This window comes from Ammospiza nelsoni, chromosome 8 (genome assembly GCF_027579445.1).
Source record: "Ammospiza nelsoni isolate bAmmNel1 chromosome 8, bAmmNel1.pri, whole genome shotgun sequence".
In the NCBI taxonomy this organism is placed as follows: Eukaryota; Metazoa; Chordata; class Aves; order Passeriformes; family Passerellidae; genus Ammospiza; species Ammospiza nelsoni.
In genome coordinates, this window is record NC_080640.1 from 38,797,585 (window position 1) to 38,819,545 (window position 21,961).

Sequence of the window (21,961 nt, forward strand, 5' to 3'; positions counted from 1 at the left end):
CAGGACCTGGATTTTATGAGGTGCTGGAAATAGGGATAGTACTTTGTTTGACTGGAGACTCCTGTCCTCCTTTTGCTGCCTAAATTGCTGTATGTAATTTCTGTTGTGAGATGAGTGGGTTTGTCATATGTGGAAATGAACTGGTGCCTCACACGTTCTAAGGACAGATTCAGGCACACGCAAACACATTTTACTCTTTAACTTTCTCCCTCTCAAAATCCCCGGACAATTGCACCACGGTGTGAAGCTGCTGCTGTGGCTTAGTTCAGTTGTGCTGTTTTATAACCTTGCTTTTGACCAGTCACCAATTCCCTCTGATTTTTGCTTTAATTGCCAGGGGGACAAAGGTGCAATGGGAATCCCTGGGCGGCCGGTAAGTCAAACCCTCTTTTCTGTGCCTTTTCCTTCCCATTCTCTTCCAGCCCCCAGGATTTGGGGGTGGCTTTCAGGATAATGCTTGTCAGTTTGAGCCAAACTACTCTCTCTGAGCCCCACACCTGAGGGGCTCCCCTGCTCTCAGCAGGGTGACCAGCCCTGCAAGCCACCTACATGCTGGGGAGGTGTTTCCATTTCACCTGCAGTCCTATCCAGGCCCTGCTCTGGTTCAGCATCCCCCTGTCTGGGTGTCTCCTGCTGCCACCTGGTGCACCAGCTGGGCTTGCTAACCCTGGGTTTCCTAACACGCGCCCCTGCTTGCCACTGGCAGCTGCCCTGAGCAAAGGGGGCCGTGCCCTGCCTGGCTGAGTGCTGGATTGTGGAGCTGCTCCTTGCTCAGGCATCCCGTGGTGAGGATGGGCAAGGGGACCGGGGCAGGAGTGAGGCCACCCTGCTGGTGCCAGCCCCATAGCCAGGGTTGTGGGGGGCAGAGCGTGCCTTTGCCGCTGACGCCTGTGTTTGTGTCTCTCTCCTCTCTCTCTCTCTTCCCCGCACCCTCTTGCATGTGGCTGTGACGGCTGCCCCTGACCCAGGGACTAAAGGGGCAATCTGGAGAGAAGGTGAGTCAGCTCCCTGTAGCCTCTAGCACCCCCAAACTGTCCTCCTCTAGGGCCAGCCCAACTCCCCTGTCACAGTCACGGCCACTGCAGCCAGCTTTGGGCTGCCCCATCTTCCGTGTCAGTGCAAGTATATTTCCCAAATTCCTTCCAGGCCACTCAGCCTCCAGAGATGCTGTGTTTCTTGTTTATGACAATTTACTAACAGCCTAAGAGCCAGTGGGCACATGCAGGGCTTCCTTCAAGGCTTCCTGGATTTTAACCATTGACTTTCTCCCCCTCTGGCAGCTCTGCTTGCCCGAGCCAACCTGCAGCTCCCCTCTGCCTCCCAGGTTAGCCTGATCCCTGGTGCAGGTGGGAGCAAGGAGTAAAAGTGGCATGGCACACTCCTATTTCTGACATGGTGGGACCTCTTCCTCCTGAAGAAAGCTGATGGTCTGTGGGACACCACCTCACAGACTGTTTGCTGTGCAGTGAGTTTTACAAAGTGGTCCTGCTCCTGGCCCGTTTTTGGCATTTCAGTGTTAGTGTATTTTCCCCAGAGCTGTAAGTACCTCCCACCTGGGAGAGCAGGGAAGTGGAGGTGTTTGGGATTTGTGAATAACTGAATAACAATGTGTAGAAATTAAGAAAGGTTATGGATATTTACCTGACAAGGAAGGTCATCTATGCAGTACCATACCAGACCCATTTGCTCCTATTTATAATAGAGAGAAAAACACAACAAGGAAGGGGGAAAGTAGGATAGAGATTGTTCATGCTTGTGTTCACTGTTTGCTCATTGGAGCCAACCAACATCCAACGGACCAGGATTTCCCACCTGAAGCCATTCTACTTTTTTCTCTGCATATCGTTGCATTTGTTTCTGGCCAAAGTTTGCATGAAGGGACAGCAGATAGATACAAACAAACAGTGGAAAAAAATCCCTCCTAATTGCCCCTGCTGCCCCAAAGGCCTCCCTGAGAGCGCTCAGTCTTTGGCAGTCCATAGCTCTGTTTTTCAGAGTGCTTTGCTTTCTTGCAGGCTGCTTGGTTTATGGGAAGCTCTGTCCTAAAGCTCCTCAGCCCTGGGCACTTCTGGAGCTGCCTCTCAGGAATACATCATGTTTCCAAAGGGAGTGACACGTCCTGCCCATCACACGCTGTGGGTGGCTGGGAGTTGGAGAGGCAGCTGTTTCCTTTTCCAGCAAGCACTTTGCTTTGTTTTCATCCACATCTCTATTGAGTTTGAGAAGTACACAAGAGAGGCATTTCTGGAGTAACCAAATGAGCTGCCTGCAGCTCCCCTTTCCCTGGAGCCCAGCACATCCCTCTTTTTCTTTCTTCTGCAGGACACAACCCTCCTGGAACTCACAGGAAGGAAACTGAAAGGGTTTCAGGCCATCTTTCACACTTGCAATGGGGCAGAACATCTGTTTTGCCAGAAAGTGTTTTATGTGTTTATACTTCTCCTTGCTGTGCAGCTTCCATTTTCTGGCACATCTGAGCAGCTCTCAAGAACATCTTTTTTTTCCCAAAGTGTCAGGCAGGAGCTGGGGGAGGCCAGAACAGCAGCTGCCCCATGAGCCCTGAAGATCTCACACCTAAGGCACCCACATTTAACCCCATTCTTGACAGGAATATAGTTGTCTTTGTCTTTCCTCTCCTGTTTTCACCCCTTTCCTCTGCTTTGTCTCTCTGCAGGGTGCTCCAGGAGAAGCTGGCATGTCCATCATCGGGCCCCGTGGCCCACCCGTAAGTGACTTTTCTCTCTATTTTTGTCTGATGCAGGATGTGGGCAAGTTACTGGGAAAGCCTTAGGAGGGGCATTAAGACTCAGCATCAGCTGGAAAGAGCAAAAACCCTGTATAATGTGGTTCCCATGCTGAGCCAGCCTTGGTTTTATACTGCTATTATATGCTATATATAATGAAATTATAGCTCATGTTCCAGGACAAATGAGGAAGCCTTCCCTTGGCAAGGAAACCGGAGTCCTGCATTTAAAAGGAAGAAGTGTATTTCCTTTGTGTAACAGGGCTGATATCACTTTTGGAGAAAATTTGCCCTTTGCCTGGCTGATTTCAGCCTTTGGTTTAATCAGCAGGGACCAAGCCCCCTGATTTTACTGACGGGCAGGATCGGAGCTAAGCCAGTGACTGGGGAGCTCACAAAGACAAAGCGTGGTTCAGAGATCCTTGTCATGTACCCAAAATCTTGGAAGCTCTTTGTCAGCACGGTCACTGCTTATCTGGCTGAGAAAAGGCAGGATTTTGCACCCTCTTCAAGTAAAAGTGTCTCTACAAGGTGCAACGAGTCAGCCAGACAAAACTTTTTGCGAGGACGGGGTCATAAAAAAAGACCCAGGTGAAGGGTTGGAGTGTTTGTGTGCCCTAAATGCTGGATGCTTCTTGCACTGTGGCTCAGCCATCAAGCCTCTGCTTCTGTGTGGGTGCAGCCAGAGCTCTCCACTCCATCCCTGCACAGCCTCCACCGGAGATTTCCATGAAAAAAGACCTGGAGATTCAATTCTCTCCCTCCCAGTGGGCGCTTCCGATTTTGATTAACCTGTGAAGAGCACCGTCCTTGACCTGCAGAGAGGATGGGCTGCTGGCAGCCTTTGTTTCACAGCGAGGTCAAGTGAGACGGACCCAGGCAGTGCAAACACTTGGCTACATCTGGCTTTCCAATTAACTTCCCAAAAGCCCCGTGACAAGTGTTTCTAATGAAAACCAGCTTTGCTGGTCCCCGGGCCCACCTGCCGGGGATGCTGCAGTTTGGGAAGCGACAGAACCAAAGCCCAGGACCCAAATGGGTCTCCCCAAGGGTTTTATGCCTGGCAGATGGTCCCTGGCCACGTGTCCAGGCAAAGAACAGGGGCTGGCAAGTCTCTCAAGCCAAGCTCTGAGCAAGACCACCCTGCTGCACAAACAGCAGATTTTGGAGGGTAAGTGCTCCGTTGGTTTTGCTGTTTCTCACAAGCTCTGGCTCTGAACAGGGTAATTATATAATCAGAGAGAGAAGCCATCAGGTCCTGTCCTTGTAGGTCCTGCAGAGCAGACAGTTTTATTGAAGGACACGTGCTTGGCCTGCAGGACAATTTTGTCTGCTTTGCTGCTGTTTGGGAAAGTGCAGAACACGTTGCGTCTTTAAAGCAGCAGACAAATTAGGTGGCAAAAGGTGTCTAAAATGGGGTTTTGCCTACACCAGTCAAAGCCCTGAGGTGCCAGGAGCAGCCCAGCTCCACGCTTTCCCCCTGCAAAGCCTACTGTGAAGATGATCCCGTTTCCTGGGGAGCTGGTAATAGGTCAGAAGGATGGCTGAGCACTGAGGACAAACACGGAAACCCTGGCCAAGGGGCCACTGGGAAAGATGTGGGATGACAAATAGTTTCCAGATTTTTGTTTGGAGGTTGAAGTTTTTGCCGGAGCTCAGAGCTGCTGAGCTCCTGGCCAGAGAGGGACAGCGCACCGATAGTGGCAGAAACAGACGGTCTCCATGATCTGGCAGCTCCCAGGATTACATACTTCATACAGTCAACATTTTAAAAAGGAGACAAGGAAAACCAGCCACCCAACAAAAACAGTCTCTTGGAATGGCTCGCTGCTGAACTGTTGTCTTGGCGTGATACCGTGCAAATCATCCTGCTGTCCTCCAAGGGGAGAGAAGCAGCAGTCTGTAGTCTACAGAGGAAGCCAAATTGCACCATTTCCAGGTTTTCTCCCTAATTCTTTTTTTAGCACTTTTTGTCAGGGAGGTGTCCAACAGGGAACCAGAATTCTGGCTAGGATCTTCTCGCTTCTTGCCTTTTCAGAAGCCAGCAGTGGACAGATCCTTTAATTTATAGCCTATCTTCCCTCCTGGTCACTGGCCAACGGGGCCAGGTGGTTTTGTGTGTATCTTGCAAAGCAAAGCTGACCAAGTTCAACTTTGCAGAACTAAAGAAATAGTGCAAATGTGATTAGGTCCTGCTAGCATTGCACAGCAAACCAGAACTCCTGACTGTGATGTGAGGGATTCTGTGCTGGGGGCATCCCTCAGACCCTGCAAAGAGGCTGTTTGGGCCCATCCTCTGCAGGGATAAACCCTCAATGAGTCTCTCTGCAGACAGAGGAGATGTTACCTGAAGGTGAAGGTTTTCCCTATCAATGCAACTCTGAGGTCTCCCAAAGGATTGTTATTGCTTCACTGTGGCAAACCTCAGCCTCACAGCCCAGGAGCCCCATTTCTTCCTTGCCCTTTCCTTCCCTCAGCATCACATGGGATCACTCTAGCTTAAGGCAGAGACCCTGTTTATGCCCAGCTCCATCCTGGGAAACTCCAGCAGTCCACTCATGGTAGCTCAAATTGCTGAAGACAGCATTTTTTTTTCCCCCAGAATGAGAGAAGACATAAGGAAGCTGGGCATTTTGGCATGCCAGCCCAGCTTTCAGGGCAGGCAGGATGCCACAGTGGTCAGCTGATGAGCGTGGCACAGGATTTACCTCATCCGGCTGCTTCTGTCCACATGAGACTGCTGCAAGATCTGCTGAAGTCTGGGCCAGATGGACCATATGCTTCCTGACCTTTTTCTTTTTTAAACAGATTGGAAAATCCTGAAACGAAGTGGTATCTTTCTTGGGTACCAGCAAAGCTACAGTAACTGTGACCTGGGATGTCACAAGCCCCAAAAATTGAAGAACCATGAAAAATTAACAGCCAGCACATTTTCTCTTTCATTGGTGTTTTTAAGTAGGGGATGAAGAAGCTGCCAAACACATCCCAAGCCAGTGTTTGCTGTACCTGATCCCAAACTGGTAGCCACAGCTAGCTAGCCAGGAAAGGGCAGGGGGAAAAGCTGTGGTGCTCATGTTCCTCTCATCACACAGCCCAACTCTCCTTTTTGTTTTAGCTCTCAGAGGATAAAAATAAAAAGAAAAGAAACAGAAGAGGGAAAAAAATCACCTCCAGAATTATTTCTGAGCAAAATGAATGAGCTGAGATATAAGATGAGGGCTGGAGGAGGAGAGGGATGGTTGTATTTAGACACCAGTGACCTGCAAGGCAGAACAGCACCCTGCATTAAACATCTCAGGTTTATGGCAGCAAGAACTGCCATAAAATGAGCTCAGCCTCTGGAATATACTCCAAAAGCCTAACATATGGGCTAGGGACACCCATTTAATTAATGTAGAAACTTAAAGGAAACTGCCTGCAATCCAAACTGGAGCTGCTCCAGCCTTTTCTTGGCCCTGTACAAATTGGAGTGGGGATGAGAGATTTCCCCTCCTTCCCAAGACACTTTCCCCTTGGAGGGGAGTTGGGTATCTCTTCAGAGAGTTGTAGGATAATTGGTCAGAGGCTGGAGGAAAGGCTCTGTAGAGAGGACTTAGGATCCATCAAAATTCATTTGAGTTCCTCTAAAGTGCTGTCTCTGTTTCATCCTTCCCAGGGACAGCCTGGAACAAGAGGTTTTCCTGGATTCCCGGTAAGTGCAGCTCTGAATTTATGAGGTACGGATGTGTGGTACTACTAGGAAGCCTCCTAAATGCTTGCTGTAGCTCATCATTCCTTCCTGAAACCAGTGACCTGATCTGATATCACTGGAAAAAGCAGTTTTTTCTTCATTTGTTTTTCTGCTACTTTTTTTTTCTTCTTTTAAACAATACTTAGGGAGAAAAAAACCAAACAAACCCTACTAAACCAAACCACACAACTCTGAAAGGAAATTAATTTTAAAAAATCCCCAAGTGTTAAAATAACAAAGTTAAAGCCAGATCTGTTGAGTAAAAGAAAATCATCCTAAGAAACACCCCTATCCCAAACAAGGAAAACAACCCCTGTGGAGCCTGTTTCTCATCAAACAGTACCTTCAGCATGGGCTGAGCTGTGTGTCACCTCTTCCCTGAGACACTTTTATTATTCTATCACTTGCAAAAATTCCTCTTCCCCCAAAGGCGGGTGCCCTTTTAAATCAAAGTCCTGAGAAAACTGCCGATGTTCAACTGGTTTACCCAACACTGTAAAATCTTACATTCTGAGATTTATTTTTCCAAATTGCCTGTGAATCCCTCCTTGTTTCTGTTCCTGTGTCCAGCATTGCAGGTCCCTGCTGAAGCAGTTTGAAATCTGGGCTGGTTTTCAGTGGGCCAGGGACCTGCCAGGACTGGACAGGAGGGCAGGGAGTCACCTCACATCACCCCAGCCCATGCAGTCCTGTGGCACACAGTGCTTCCTGGGGCACATGGACAAGATGTACAAGATGCTGGGGAAAGCATTTCTCATCATTTTTCCTCTTTTGTTTCAGGGCCCTATTGGCTTGGATGGCAAACCGGTAAGCAGAGAACTCTGCAGGCTTCTGCCCTGCCTCCTGCTGGTCCCACTGGGCTGGAACCTGGGTGTTACACCTCTCCTGCTGGTCCCACTGGATGTTACAGCTCTCCTGCTGGTCCCACTGGGCTGGAACCTGGGTGTTACAGCTCTCCTGCTGGTCCCACTGGATGTTACAGCTCTCCTGCTGGTCCCACTGGGCTGGAACCTGGGTGTTACAGCTCTCCTGCTGGTCCCACTGGATGTTACAGCTCTCCTGCTGGTCCCACTGGGCTGGAACCTGGGTGTTACACCCTGTGTTTGAAAGGGATTGTTTTGCAATGCCATGCACATGCATGGATTAAAACAAAACGAGGAGGTTGGCAGGCGGCAGGATGCCACAGATGCCTTGGGGGAGATGCAGGAGTCAGGAGATGAAGGGAGGCAGAGTATGGCCTGTTCCTTTCTAGGTAAATCTGTAAACTGGGAGTTCATGAGTGCAGCAGTCTGGCTGCTGTGGGGAAAGCCTTAGCAGGCACTCCCACCAGAATCAGGCAGAGCAGGTCCCTGAGGTGTCAGCCCTCTGCCTTAGCCAACAGCTGCTGTACCAAAAGGCTGCAGTAGAGGAGGGAAGGATCCTGAAGACCTCTGTGAGACCTCCATGCTGTCCTTAGAGATTTGCAGTAGAAACCCAAGTTATTCCCATCCTTCAGAGGTGGGCACAAATGAGCTCCTTCTCCATGAACCCAGTGGGCATGAAACCCATAGCTCCATGCAGCAGCCATGCAGCCAGGCTGCCCACCACACTCCTCCAGTGCTGCAGTGGAGAAGGAGCTGGTAGCTCACACCTCTGGCTTCTCATTTCCTGGTTTTGCCACGAGGAACTTCACCCCCAAGAGAGATGTGGCAGCCCCTTTCTTGTTCTGCTCTGGGGACACACACTTCCCTCAGCAGAAGCTGTTAAATCAACATCACCTGGAGTCTGCAGAGGCCAAAGCTGACGTGTGTTTCCTCTCTTTTGCAGGGGCATCCTGGACAGAAGGGAGAGATGGTAAAAATGCATCTGTTTGTGTGTGGGTGATGGGTTGGTTTGCAATGATGATGTGCCTCAGCTGGAAACAAGCTCAGGGGCAGGGTAGCAATCTTACCTCAGCTGATGCACTGGCTGCATCCCTAATTCTGTAACTTCATAATAGCAGGGCTGGGATGCATGTCTGTAATTTTTGCATTATGGCTAGCACATTCGTCATGTCACAACAGCAACTCTCTGGTTAGGCATGGGATGTGTTTTCCTTGCACTTAGCAATTATGTTCTTTAAATATATTCTGGGAGCTGACATTTTTTGTGGTTGGCCTCATAGGACAAGTAAAAGTTGATGGAAAGATTTCTGAAAACCCATCTGGCAGCTTTCAACTTATCTAACAACAACCAAAAAAAGCATGTTTTTTGTATTAAGTGTGGTTCCCCCACCACACACCCTCTTGAAGCTCTGTTTCATATGTGCATCATACTAAAATGCTTTTGGTGGAAAATGATAAACTCAGACTGCGCTTTATGGAAGCCCAAATGCTGTCTTGTTCCTCTTGACATCTCTGATAATGAAATCCCAAATACGTGTGTGTCAAGAGGGAGGCCCTGTAGTCACCTTCGCTCGCTGAAGTGTTGAATGTTTTCTTCTGCTAATTCTGTAATTCTGCTTTTTGAGCCGAGTGTCACTGTAGCCCTCTGGCAAGCACATGTTGGAGATCCCCCTCCTCACTCCCCTGTTGCACAATCCCAGCTCAGGCTTCAGTCCTGGCTGCCTCTGGTTCCATCGCAGAGCGTGGCTGAGGAGATGCTGTCAGCTGAGGTCCTGGGAACAATAAGGGTGTGTTTTCCCCATGATTTTTCCCCCTCTCCTTTTAATTTCCCCCCCCTCTGGGGCAGCATGTGTGCATTTTTCACTCCTCCAGAGTAACAAAGCAAACCCGAATATCTCTTGGGAATTTTCTTCACAATTGTATTTGAAAGCTCAGTTTTTCACCTACTCCATACTCTGTCTTTTTGTCACTGTAAATGGCAAATCATCCCCTGTTAAATTCTGTGTTTCTTTAAAGGGTGCTGCAGGTCCCAGGGGACAGCCTGTAAGTATCTCTCCCCCGAATCCCTCTCCCCTTGCATTCTCTGAACTCCTTCATTTACTGAAGCCTTTTTTGATCCCTTTTCTCCTCCAGGGACCCCCAGGACAAAAGGGAGAGAAGGTAACTTCAATGAGGGCCTAGTTAAAAGTGAGGAAGGGACTTGGTGCTGCTTGATGTGGCTGTGAGTGAGGAGTACCAAGAGCAGAGGGCTCAGGGGATGGGACAGCAGGCAGGGTGCTTATCGGGTGCAAATTGACATAGCTGCACCGGGTCTGATAGAGTCACAATGATTTACACCGTCTGGCTCTGACCCCGCGTGCCTATTTTGGTCGCCTCTGTTTGTGGTTTCAACTCTTTCCTTTTTAATCCCCTTCTTTCGCAGGGTCAGTGTGCAGAGTACCCGCACAGGGTAAGTCATTAGCGTTATTATCCTCTGTCCCGTGCCTTCCTGCATGTTAATCCTCCTTGGTTTGAGTGGCTTTTTGTCGGAGGCAGGGATCGTTCCATTAACAAGATGCGTCATCTGGCCCCCGGGGCAGCGCTGGGCTGATGGATGCGTTTCGCAGAAAAGCAGCAGATAAGGTTTTCCAGGAGGGATGTTGGCTCCCCGGTCTGTGTTCCTGCCCACCAGAGCTGGCCCCTGGATAGCTGCTGTCAGTTCTGCTTCCTGGAGACCCTCCTGTGCTCTGTGCTGGAGAGGGGAGGATCCACATGCTCAGCCCAAAGCCCGGTGAAACCGGGGGGTTCTGGAGGAGCAGAGGTCACCCATTCATGCCTTGAGCTGCTGCACTGGCTCCGTGCTGTCTTCCTTGAAGACCTGGGGAAAACTCCATCATCATTCCTCCCGTTTTCTTCTCCCTCTGCTGGTGCCATCCCTGCATAGGGACAAGGAGAATGCTCCCTGCCTGAGGGTGACCCTGGCCGTGGTGCTCTGTCAGCTCCCCAGTGAGCTGGTCCCCATGCTGGTGGAAAATCTGCCTGAGTGGGAGGGTTGATGGCAGCAGCTGTTTAATGAAAGCCAGGATGTTGCCCCACCTGCTCCTTCATCTTGGCCTGGCCAGCAAGTGCTGCAGCCAAGAGTGGAGAGAGAACATCATGGGGCTGGAGGGGATTTAACCAGTTCTAAAAACAACCAGAGTGCTGAAAATCCACTGGAAATGCATTGGAACGACATCATATGAAGTGGCTGGAATTTGTAATCTGGGTGTACAGGGAGACAAGCTTAAGAGCTTTCTGTTTATTTTTGATGGGCCTCTGGATAATCAGCTGGGCTCTGGGCCCTGGCCCGGAGGGAGCAGGGTTGGAGCAGCAGAGGCCCTGCAGAGAGAGCTGGGCTGGCAGCAAGGGACCAGGGGCTGTGGGGAGGTGCCAGTCCGTGCAGTAACAGCCGCTCAGCTGTGTTTATTTAGTGAGCAGCTCACTCGATTGTTATGTTAAAAACAAGCCAACAACACTGGTCACCCAGCAGTGTCCTGAGTTCCTGTTACAGCCCGTGGCTCTGAGTGTCCCAGTGCTCAAGGTGAAGAGCAGTGGCAGGACCCAGAGCAGCACTGGGAAGGAGCTGGTGCGTCCCTGGGAATAGCCTGGGGGCAGAGGCACTGCTGGTTTGGTGGGTCAGGGCTGTAGGGTGGCTGGTGAGCTGCAGGAAAAGGGTGGTGCAAAGCCTCACATCCTGGCAGCGTTCCCTTGCCTCTCGTGGTCTCATGAGGCCCCAAGCTCAGCAGTATAAAAAGCCCGTGAGTTGTTCACGGCTGAGACACGCTCACGGGAAGGGTGACTGTCCTCAGATCAACCCGAGGACAGGCTGTCCTGACCTGCAAGTTCACGGAGCCAGAGGCACAGACCAGCCAGCAGAAGGTGCAGTTCTCTTTCTTCCTCCCTGAATGAAAATGAGGATGGGCCTTGTTGCAAAAATGCGACACCGCTGACAGAACTGCAATTAATTCTTGCTTTTCTGTTTGATAAGGCTCTTTGTCAGATGTTCTGGGTGAGGAAACGAAAACCAGCATCCTGACAAACCAGGGATGTTGTTTCAGTTTTGTTTCATATTTGTTTTCTTAGGAAGGAAATACAAGGTTAGGATATGTGCCTTGGCTCTTGTAGATTCCTATTTTTTTGTCTGCATGAGTCTGTGTGGCCTGCACTGCTGTGAGGGATGAGCCCATGCATGGGTGCTGCCCATTCAGGGTGAGAGGGCCCCTCAGGCTGCTGCCAGGTGCCACTCAGGGAAACCATGAAAGCCATGCTGTCTGTCTCTGACGCTGTTTGTCTGGTGTGTGTTCCCTGTCCCCAGGAGTACCTAAGTACCACACTCGCAGCCCTGCGCTCTAACCAGATCCTTGCGCTGAAGGTTTGTGGGTAGCACTCTCAGGGGATCCAGTTCTGATGCTCGAGGTTACAGATCCAATATTGCACGCTGCCTTCTGAAAAAACTTCCCATTGGAACACAGAGGGGGCAGGGCAGGAGCTAGGTGGAAGTGCCTTCAGGTTTCTTCTCACCCGAATCCATTGCAGGGCCTTGTCTTGCCTGTTTTCAGGACTGGTTCTCTCCATTTTCCTCCTTATCCTTTCCAGCATCCTCCCTCAGCTCCCCTGTAAGCTGTATGATATTTCAGATACCCTTCAGCACTGAAGCAGCCAGGCAAAGCCTGCTTAGCTGGCTCTCCTGGGCTAAGGGGCCTCCTGCACTGTCTTTTAGAAAGGGGAGGTTTGCCTTTGGGTAAAATGAGCCCTGCTGAATTTCCAGCAGCACTGCTTTTGGAGTGAGAGCTTGTGGCTGTCTGGATCAGTGCATTTGAGCACAACCACCTAATCATGATGCTGCAAAATTGGGTTACTGCTTCTCTTTGCATCAGGACTGGATCCTTGCTTTAACTGCACACATGAAGTACAATGTCTAAAGGGAATAAATGTGCTCCTTGGAAGTGTATGGTTTCTGTGGTGGGACACCTGTGGGCACACCTCTGGGGTCTGAGTGCACAGCTCACGTGGGGAAATGTCACACACGGGCATGTTTTTGTGCCCAAGCACAGAAAGGCTCTCTCACCTCTCCCTATGTAAATCAAGAGCAGCTTCAATGGAAAACTGATAGGAACAGGAAAGTGGATCAGGCCAGGGCAGCATTCCTGGGCCTGGAGCCGACTGGTGGGTGCCAGGGTGACAGCAGCGTGCATGCAAGTGGAAACTGGATACAGCAAGAGGATGAACAAATGCTCCTGAGCTTTAGTGCATTTGATTTCTGTGTGTCCGGGTCAGCTTTGTGCCCTGAGGCAGCATTCCTGGCTATAAGCAGTCAGAAGGTGATGATACTGTTGAGCAAGGAAAAACAAAGCACAGGCTGCCAGGGCAATGCCCTACTTAGGTGTCCAGCTGCCAGGCCTGGTGCTGTCCCTTGGCCATGGTGGTTGTGTGTGCCAAGTTAAGTGAACCAAGCCAGGACTTCTGTGCTGACCCCAGCCAGCCTTTCTCTGCTCCCTTCCACACCTGGAGGAAGGGTGATACCCGGAGATACACTGGGTTTCCTGTAAGAGAGCTGGAAAACTGCACTTGGAAAACCTGGAGAAAATTGTAATTCTGATAGATGCCCCAACTCTGATGATGATGATAAGTTAAGAGAAACAGTCCCGTTGCTGGACACCCCAGCAGAGCCAGCGAGGGATGCCTTGCAGTGAGCACTTCCCAAGGAGATCAGCAGAGCTGAGTCAGAGATCCCCTGGCTGTTTCCAGGCAGAGGGAGCTGTGAAAGCTCTGTGCAGTGGGATGGTATTGAGTGGGCACCCCAGAGCTGCCAGGCTGTGCCCCTGTGAGCAGCACCAGGAGCTCAGAGGTGTGCCAGCAGGTACCCGCCCCACGCCGCTCTCCTGCCAGGCTTCATTTTCATGGCAGTCTCTCTGTTCCCCCCTTCTCTGGTCTCTGTCCTGGCTGCTCTGTGACTCTCCATGCCCTCATGGCCTCCTTTGCCCTGTGACCTTCTGGTTTGATCTTCTTCAGCTGCTGCCTCTCCTCAATTCAGTGCGGCTGGCTCCACCTCCGGTCATAAAGAGACGCACTTTCCAGGTAGACTTCTCCTCCTTGTTGCCTGTTTCTGAGCTTATCCCAGTGCTTGCAATTCATCAGCTTGCTACCTGTCTTTCTTCCCCTGCAGAGGGCTTTCCAAGAGTTTCAGGCAGAGCTGAGGGACTTCCTTGAAAGCGGAGGAAACCTTTGATGTGATAATGTTGCTAAAAAGAAATGCAGTGAAGGCAGATTTTTGGACTAAAAGAAATGGGCCATGAAGCTTTTCTTGGGGCTGTCGACAAGCAGCCTCCTCCCTTAAGGAGTCAGTTCCTGCATATTCAATCTCCAGAAGAGGTTGGAAGCCTCTTGCTGAAATTCATCTAATGTCTGTGAAATTTAACTGAGATGAATGAATAGGCAAACGCTTCTTCTAAGGGCTAGTCTAGTCTGAGGCACTTGGGGAAATGTGTTTAAATAAGCTCTTAGAATGGTTTCATTAAATTGCATTAAATCTTTGCGTAAACACATTTATTTTGGTTTCCAGGGCCATAATTCATTTTTAGTTTATTTTGGGAATGAATTCATAAAGTGAATTACGGACATATGAATAGCGAATAAGAGTGTCCATAGTCAGAGTTCATGTGGCTTTTAATGAGCCCACTTTAATGAGCCCTCATTCCATCAGTTGGGATTAGCTTTCCTGTGTGGACAAACTGCTGCAGTTACCCTGCTGAAGTGTGCTGGGCACTCTTTATTGAGGGCCTGGGTTTTGTCACCCTGCTGCCTGTCTAGACAGTCGGATGCCAGCAGGGAACTGCAGGATGCAAGAGGCTTTACCATGAGGTGCCTGGTCCTTGCCCAGCTCTGGATGAACCCTGAGCACGTGAGGCCGTGGTTTCAGCTCAGTTTCTATCGATTCAGCACTCACACCACACAGAGCCCCATGGATTGCGCTGTTTGCCCTTCAAAGTGACAGTCTGGAGAGCCAGGCCAAGGACTGACCTCTTGGGAAGACTTTGAAAGCTGAAGTTCCTCTCCAGGATGAAGTGGGAAACTTGAATAGCTGCCCTGCATCCTGTCGTCAGCCAGGGCTGCAAATTCCCTCTGTCCTCAGAGGAAAACTTCACCGGAGTTTTTGCCATGATCCGTTTTGCCTTTGCAGTATTCATTCTCTAAAAGCAACAGGGTGGGGTCTGCTCCTGCAGATCTGCCAGCACCAGGCAATTCCAGGAGCCCAGCCTGTGAGCAGTAAGGAAAACAGTGAGGCTGCAGAATGGATGTTAGAGAGGAAAATCCTGCTGCTAGCTCTGAGCACATCGGCAGGAGTGCTTTGCCCAAGGCTTAGCTGGGCATGGGCCTGAGTGAGTGCGCTCCTCTGTGAGGAGACTGAGCAAGCATTGTGTTGCTGGGGTGCAGGCTGGTGTTCAAAAGAACTGAAAAATAGTTCCAGTCGACAGCTAAAAATATAGAATGACAACTGAGGAAAATGACACCTGATCTCCCACTTACTATCCGTTTAGCTCTGTGGGGGTCCTTTTGTGCTGAACACATTAATGAGGTTATAATGATGTGGTGATAACACTTGGTGTGTTTAGGGATCTGCAAGCATGGGCACTTGCCTAAACCAAGCCTGCTGTGCCCAGGACAGCAGAGTGAGGGTGATGCAAACGGGACTCGGGGTGAGTGAGCTCCCTGCAGCCGCTCCCTGTGCTGGGGCAGGGCTCCTGCTCTGCCATCTCTCCTACCAGCACTCTGTTCCAGAACCATGCTGCACTTTAGTGCCCTAAATTGCCCTAAATTTGGAGCATGGACTGGGCTGGCAGAGAGTAGCTGAGGTGGGAATAGAGAGCCAAAGTGAGATGGGCAAAGCCCCCTTTGCCTTCCCATGGTGCACCCATGCTGGGGGTGGTATAAGATGCAGTGGGAGGGAAGTCTTTGAAGGTGGAATGGGAGGGCAAGGCAAGAGGAAATCTAGAAATACATTCCAGTGTCCTCCCAGCATCTTCATTAGATCCAAATTACCTTCCATATTTAAAAGCTATGAGACCATTTACAGTTGAACGGCACTGAGTATGGAGGATAAGGAAGCTTAGGAAAGAACCCGCATTCCCTTGCAAGGGCCACAGGATGAATGAAGATCCCCTTTGAAAGTGGGGAGAAGCAAGGGCACCCCTCCTGCCTGGCCCTGCAGGCTTCCCAGCGTGGGCTGAGGGTTGGGCAGTGAGGCACAGCAAAGGAAAGGGCTGTTGCTCCACACATGACCCAGCTTCTCGTGAGCCTGGCCCACGCGCTGGAAATTTTCTTTTAAATAGAGCTGATGGCAGAAAGGATGAAATTTGCAGCTTATTACTTTCATTTATCATTCTAAATAAAGCAAACATCCCTGTATCTGCATGTTTCACTGAAGGCAGCCAGGATAAACAGCGCATTTGGTAGGAACGCAGGGGACAGATTTCGTGCATTTTCCTCCAGTGTGTAAGGCTGGAGAGAGGATAAATGCAGCAGAGACCCGACTGCACACCCACTGACTTTTGACTGAGAAACAGCCATGTTTGGGTTCTAGCTTCCCATGGACCCACCAAGGGAAGTCTTTCAGATTTGAATGGGATCACTAGCAGTAGGCTCTCATGTTTTATCTGGGGAGGTGAGCCTAGAGAGTGAACAGCTTGGCACGGGTGCCACAGTGCCCTAGGAGCCGGATTCATCAATTCTAGATCAGCAGTCTGGTATTCAAACGTGCTGCTTCCAGCCCACTGTCTCCTCCGTGCCGCCTGGTGCCACGTGCAGCCCCAGATGACATTGCTGAGGCATGAGCCACAGGCACCGAGGGGCACTGAGGGCCTGGGGAGGAGCTGGCTCCAGCAGCTCCCTCTCACAGAGCTCAGAGTGGCAGGTGGCTCAGCAGGCACTGCCTTGTTAAATCCCAGAAAAACAGGCTCTGCCTGGTGTCCATGGGCTGCCTTGGCTGGCCTCCAGGAATGCCATGATGATCGTGTTATTTTCTTTGGGGTTTGTGGCATTTCTACTTTTGGTCCTCGGCAAAACAGAGGGATTGTTGTCCAACAAATATAGGATGGGGGAAAAGCTGGCTGAGGTGGCTCTGCCTGGAAGTGCCAGTGTCGTCACAGGAGGCTTTGCTTCACATGTGACTGTCAAGTGCTTTGGAAAGCCTCCTCAGAGACTCAAGAGATGTTGGTCTTTGACACATAAATTTTACTTGGCTGGCTCAATGAAGAAAAAGGTCTCTTTGGGCTGCTCTGTCATCACTAGATCTCTCTAGAAGGGAGCTCTGAGCTGGTCACCTCAGATGTCTTTGCAAACCTTTGGGTGCTGGCTCCTGCTTCCCAGGCCGCCCAGTGTCCTCAGCAGGGCTCTCATCACTCTTGGAAACCTCTCCTGTCAGAAACCTGGCACTTGCTTCTGTCTCCTCTGCTTCAGTCAGGCTGGCCTGCCTGGGCCCTTGGGGTGGTGGTGTGAAGGGTTTGCTGTGCCTGCTGTAACTCTTGTTTTACAAACTGCAGGGTGAACAAGGACAGGCAGGGATCCAAGGGCCCCCGGGGCCCCCTGGCCCACCAGGGCCCCCTGGACCAGCTGGACCTGAAGGAATCCCAGGACGTCCTGGGCCAGTTGGACCCCCTGTAAGTCCTTAGCAAAACTGGAATGCTTGTGCTTCCCCATCCCCTAGGGCACAGGCTGCTTCCTCTGGCCTGTGTTGCTGCTGGTGAAGCTGAGATAGCCAGGACAGGGGGCTTGCAGAGAATGTGGATGTGGGGACAGGAAGAGGTTCCGGGGAAGGAGAGGGAAGGCAGAGATGGGACCTGGGCACTGCTGCTATCTGAACACACAGGGGGTGACACCAGACTCATTTCCTCCTCCTCCTCAGCCCTGCAGATGGCCCCGGGGAGGAAGTAACAGTGGGGTGTAATTGTCTGCTCCCTGCCACCCCTTTGAAGTCCTGTCCCTGTCCTAGCAAGCAGCTGAGGAGGGTGGGAGCAGAACCACCCTTATGAAACAAAACCACTGCTGAATGGCAGGGGACAGAAGGTGCTGCTAATGTGCCTCTCTCTTGCCACAGGGCAGAGCAGGAGAACCTGGGAAGCCTGGCAGAGATGGAAAGGTGGGTACCAGAGTCCAGCTCTGTTCCTGGGAGCTGCAGGGGCCAACGTGCCACACTGGCTCTGCAGCCACTGGGAATTAAAGGAGCTTCCATCTCCAGCAGTTTTCACAAGGCCTGCTAGCAGGAAAAGCAAGTCTCATCCCTGGAGGCAAATGCACCTCTCCACACACAATACAGGGGTCAGCACCCTCATTTCTTTCTGAGAGATCCTCATCTCTCTCTGAGGAGCCAAGGACAGGATGGCTAAACACCTGAATTGCCAAAGCAGGTGGCAGAGGCATCAGAGCATATCTAGAGCAGTTTTCCTTCCCTGCCTGCTTACAGGCAGCTCCTGCAAAGACAGTTTGTTTATTTATATTTACACACACGTATGTCTGGTATGCTTCATGGTTCATATCAGGTAAATTGTTTGGGTATTTCTCATTTAGAGACACAAGTGGTTTGTTTGTTAATACATTCTCTCTGTTTAGCTTGCCAGAGGAAGCTGCAAATGCTTGATTTACTCCAGAGCTGCAGTGGCTGGGAACAAGTTCCCCAAGCAAGCCAGAGAAACAGAAAATATTCTGGAGCATAATGCATAAGGCAAAGCAGCTTTTTAGTCTTCAAACTGAGCAAGAACAAACCTGGGGGGATGGAGCACTGTGGGCATAAGTTTATTTGATACCTACATGAAGATACCTACATGAAGAATAGACTGGGGCTGTTTGAGCTCAGCAGTGCAAATCTCTAAGGGGTGTTTGGAATCGAAACAGCCAGCACCTCCCATCACCCTGCTGTCCATGTAATGTCACACTTTCCAACCCCAGTGTCTGTTTTGATTTTATCCACAGGGCTTACCTGGGCCTCCTGGACCAAAGGTGAGACATCTCACCTCACTTAGAGGTGCAGAAAGATGATGAACAGAGATGGGCTCTCCTGACAGGACAGATCCATTTGATGGATGGAGGAGGGGTAAAAGAGGTTACATCAAAGGGCTGAGAGGATTTCTGACCTAGCTCAGCAGTGCCTCTGGGGCCCAGCCCCTGTGCTGACTCAGGGGTTTTGTGCAGGCGACACGTCTGAGCTGCCTCTCCGCTGAGCCAGGCACGCCTCATCAGCCCAGCTTGCAAAACTGTTTGCCACACACAGCTTTATTGGCTTCTTCCATTCTCAAAGCATTTCCCAGTGCTTCAGGAATGGATTTTGCAATGCTATTGTTAACTCTGCCACGCTTTCCCATTTATTCACTTGCCAAAGTGCAAGGGAGGGGGTGGCTGTTGTTGTTTTTCAGCTGCAGCCACCCAACATAATTTGTTTTTATCTGAGATATGTGGCCAGGGTGAGGAGATAGGAGCCATGGAGTTGGGGCACAGAGCTGACACGTGTTAGCTGTGTGCCAGGCCTTTCCTGCCAGGGCTCAGCCCAGTGCAGCAATGCTGACCTGTGGGTCTGAAGGGACAGGAGCTCACTGGAATCACTGTGAGCAAAAGGCAGATTTCCCCTGTGGAAGGCTCTCCCATCCAAACAATACCCCAGGGAAAAGAGCAGAGATTTGTCCCTCTCAGGCCAAGCCTCCATTCCTTTTTTGCCTTTTGCAGGGAGATGCTGGCATTCAGGGATACCCTGGCAGAAAGGTAAGGAGGGCAGCTCCAGTGTTGTTAAATGAATTAAGTGCACTGATGCTTTCTGGAATCGTGGCTGAAAATCTGTGGACCATGCTGGAGCCTCCTGTGGAGCTCTGCTCCTGCTGGGTTTGCATCAGTCCCACAGGTTCCCTGCTGGCACCTGTGTAAAGAGAGCCTGGGCGCAGAGATTTTTGTCTTTAACTCTCCACAAACTATGGAACAAATATCTCCCTGTGTGTGTTTGTGTGTGTGTGTGTGCCTCTGTACACCCACTTCCAGGCTGGAATGCCTTTCTTATGCATCCAAGCCCATATGGGAGGCTGAAAAGGGCCAAATCCCTGGCTGTTGCTCTCTGGGATACAGAAAAGAGTCAGTCCTGCTCTGGGTTAAAAGGCAGAAACTGGCAATGCCCAAGTGCCTTCAGCAGCAGCTGATTAACAGCAGGGCTGTGAGCCCAGAGGGTGTAATGAAGAGACAGGAAGAGAAGGACACAAAGGGAGATCAAACAGGAGAGAGGGAGTGGAGAGATCCTGCTAAAGAGATGTCAGCTGGAGAAGGGGAAGGTGAATGTTCGCAGCAGGAAGGAGCCCTGTGTCCCCTGTTATCTTCACGTTGCTTTATGGGTGCTCTGCAAGCAGAATGGCAAGGGCTGAGAGCTTTTTAATTAGCTCTGTATAAACTGAGAAGTTTTTCTTATGTCAGGAAGTGGAAATTACAGCCCCTGCAGACCGCAGCCCACTCCTGCAGACAGACACAATTTATTGCCCCTTTTCCCAGTGAGCCCAAGGTTTTCCATCAGGAGCCCTGTGTGCACAGGGAGGGTGGCAATGGGCAGTGATCTCCCAGCAGCTCCTCTCACATGAAACACCTCCTCTGACTCCATCCCTGCCGAGCCAGGGTGAGCCCAAGGCTTTCCTGGGAAAGCTGGAAGGAATGGATCAATGTAGGGCACCAGATCCTAACGGGAAGGGAAAAGAAGGTGAAATGTTGAGGAAAGTCGTTAATTCAGATTTGGTGCTCCCTTCACTCCATGCATTTCATGCACTGAATATCTGCTCTTCTCCCAGAGACCCAGGGGTGGGTTGGTGTGTGTGGGACACCTCAGTGTGGGACGTGCCTCTCACACCTCTGCTGGCCATTCTGCAACCCACAGCTCCTTTCCTTGCTGCTGTGTTTGCTGCTTCCACTGCTCTCTTTGTTCTCTCCCTCAGGGTGAGGTGGGTGAGGCAGGCCTGCCCGGTGCCCGTGGCCTCCCTGGAGCCTCTGGCCCCAAGGTAACCCTTGAACTCGAGTCAGAGGGGCAGAGAAGGGGCACAAGCCTGTCCTAAAGGGATATCAAAGGCCAGGGGCTGGAGACAGCTCTCTAGAGCCTGGGGTGAACCATGGCAGGAACATTTGCAGGAACAGTTGCTCCTGTGTGAAGAATCTGGGCCGTTGTTGGCCAAGGTGATTCCATGCTGTCCTGAACCAGGAATTACACAATCCCCCATTAAGGAATAAAACCGACCCAGCCTTCAGAGGCTTTGCACCAGGGCTGTGAAAATGAGGGTGCTCTGGACCATGAGATGTTTCAATGGTTTCTGCACCCTTATCATGTAAAAGAAGAGTGTAGGTATGGGTAACCTCCAGCCTGCCCTCCAAGGACCTAAACTGCCTTTGCAGTCCCTGGGAGGGGAGGGAGGGCTGCAGCCAGTGCTGGACTGGTCCCATGCTGCTGTGAGGGGACCTGGAGTGCTGGGGCTGCATTTATCACACCCCTCTTCTGGCTGCTTTATCTCTTGCTGCTACTGCTTGCTTGGTTGCCCTTTGTGCTCACTGTCCCTCTCTGTTTCCCCCCTTTCTCTCTCCTTTTCTCGGCAGGGTGAAAAAGGGGATGCTGGCATCAAGGTAGGCATGACAAATACATTTTCCTAACTCACAGCAGATCACCTGGGAGATGCTGCTGCTTGGGCTGGTGGGTTGTGAGGGGAGCTGGGTGCAAGGCAGCTCTGTGTGGTGTTTGATGGGGTCCACATCTGTGCTCTGATGAGCCACAGACAGGCACTCCCAGCTCAGGCTGCCTTCATCCCTTCAGTGGAATTCCATTCTTACCAAAGGCATTTCTCTGGCTATGAAGCTTGCTGGTGATTTGTTACATCTCCCTATTTGATGGGCTAGGTTGGGGTTTCCTCATAAAATCTGGTTAGCTGACGCATCAAATCCACTCCTACTCCACCATTCGGGCTGAGGTTTGGCACCAGCTCTTCTGTCTGTTTCTGGACACTTTTACAGGCTCATATGGTCTCTGCCCAGATGTTATCTATTTGACTGAAATTTACTGTACCCATATATTTCAAGTATATTACTCAATGTAGGCTGTGCTTAAAGCATTACAACATTGGCGAGTGTTCATGGCAGTCAGAGCACACTGTGTCATGCCATACATCTTAGACATCCTGAGGAAAGACTGGTCCTGTAATATTTGGGAAGGCATTAACTGTGACACGTTCATTTCGAGTATTTAGTGTGTGGCATGCAGCTCATTTATCCTGCAGCACATACACTTTCTAGATCTTTTCCATCTGGGTGGATTGCTGTTTGAAGAGAGAAAAGGCCCCTTCAGAGCTTACCAAGGATGCATTACTTGGAGTTTAAAGAAATGTTCTTTGGGAATGCAGCCTCTGGGTTCATAGCTGGATAGAGCAGCAGGGATTGTCTTCCTGCAAGAAAACACCTTCTCAGGAATACTGCAGTGCATGTAGTTCCCTGTGTCCATCTCTGTAAGAGTGCTGGGGGTAGGATGGTCAGGATGGATGGAGAGCAGAGATCTCTGCAGCCAGGTCAGGAACTTGTGGTTTATTGCACAGGGCCTGGGTGCAGGGCCCTGCT

General features: G+C 50.8%; 1 protein-coding gene across 1 annotated transcript in view; it reads left to right on the forward strand.

Moving 5' to 3' along the window:
• The first annotated feature begins 343 nt into the window (after positions 1–343).
• LOC132076337 (collagen alpha-1(XIII) chain-like) overlaps positions 344–21,961 on the forward strand; it is a 55,020-nt gene continuing 33,402 nt past the window's right edge. The window contains exons 1-16 of the mRNA XM_059477372.1: positions 344–373; positions 969–995; positions 2,675–2,725; positions 6,399–6,434; positions 7,254–7,280; positions 8,280–8,306; positions 9,353–9,379; positions 9,470–9,496; positions 9,759–9,785; positions 11,670–11,726; positions 16,894–17,010; positions 17,448–17,489; positions 18,320–18,346; positions 19,067–19,102; positions 20,305–20,367; positions 20,954–20,980. Coding sequence (XP_059333355.1) covers positions 353–373; positions 969–995; positions 2,675–2,725; positions 6,399–6,434; positions 7,254–7,280; positions 8,280–8,306; positions 9,353–9,379; positions 9,470–9,496; positions 9,759–9,785; positions 11,670–11,726; positions 16,894–17,010; positions 17,448–17,489; positions 18,320–18,346; positions 19,067–19,102; positions 20,305–20,367; positions 20,954–20,980 — 639 coding nt within the window. The 5' untranslated portion in view covers positions 344–352. The remainder of the gene's footprint in view (positions 374–968; positions 996–2,674; positions 2,726–6,398; positions 6,435–7,253; positions 7,281–8,279; positions 8,307–9,352; positions 9,380–9,469; positions 9,497–9,758; positions 9,786–11,669; positions 11,727–16,893; positions 17,011–17,447; positions 17,490–18,319; positions 18,347–19,066; positions 19,103–20,304; positions 20,368–20,953; positions 20,981–21,961) is intronic.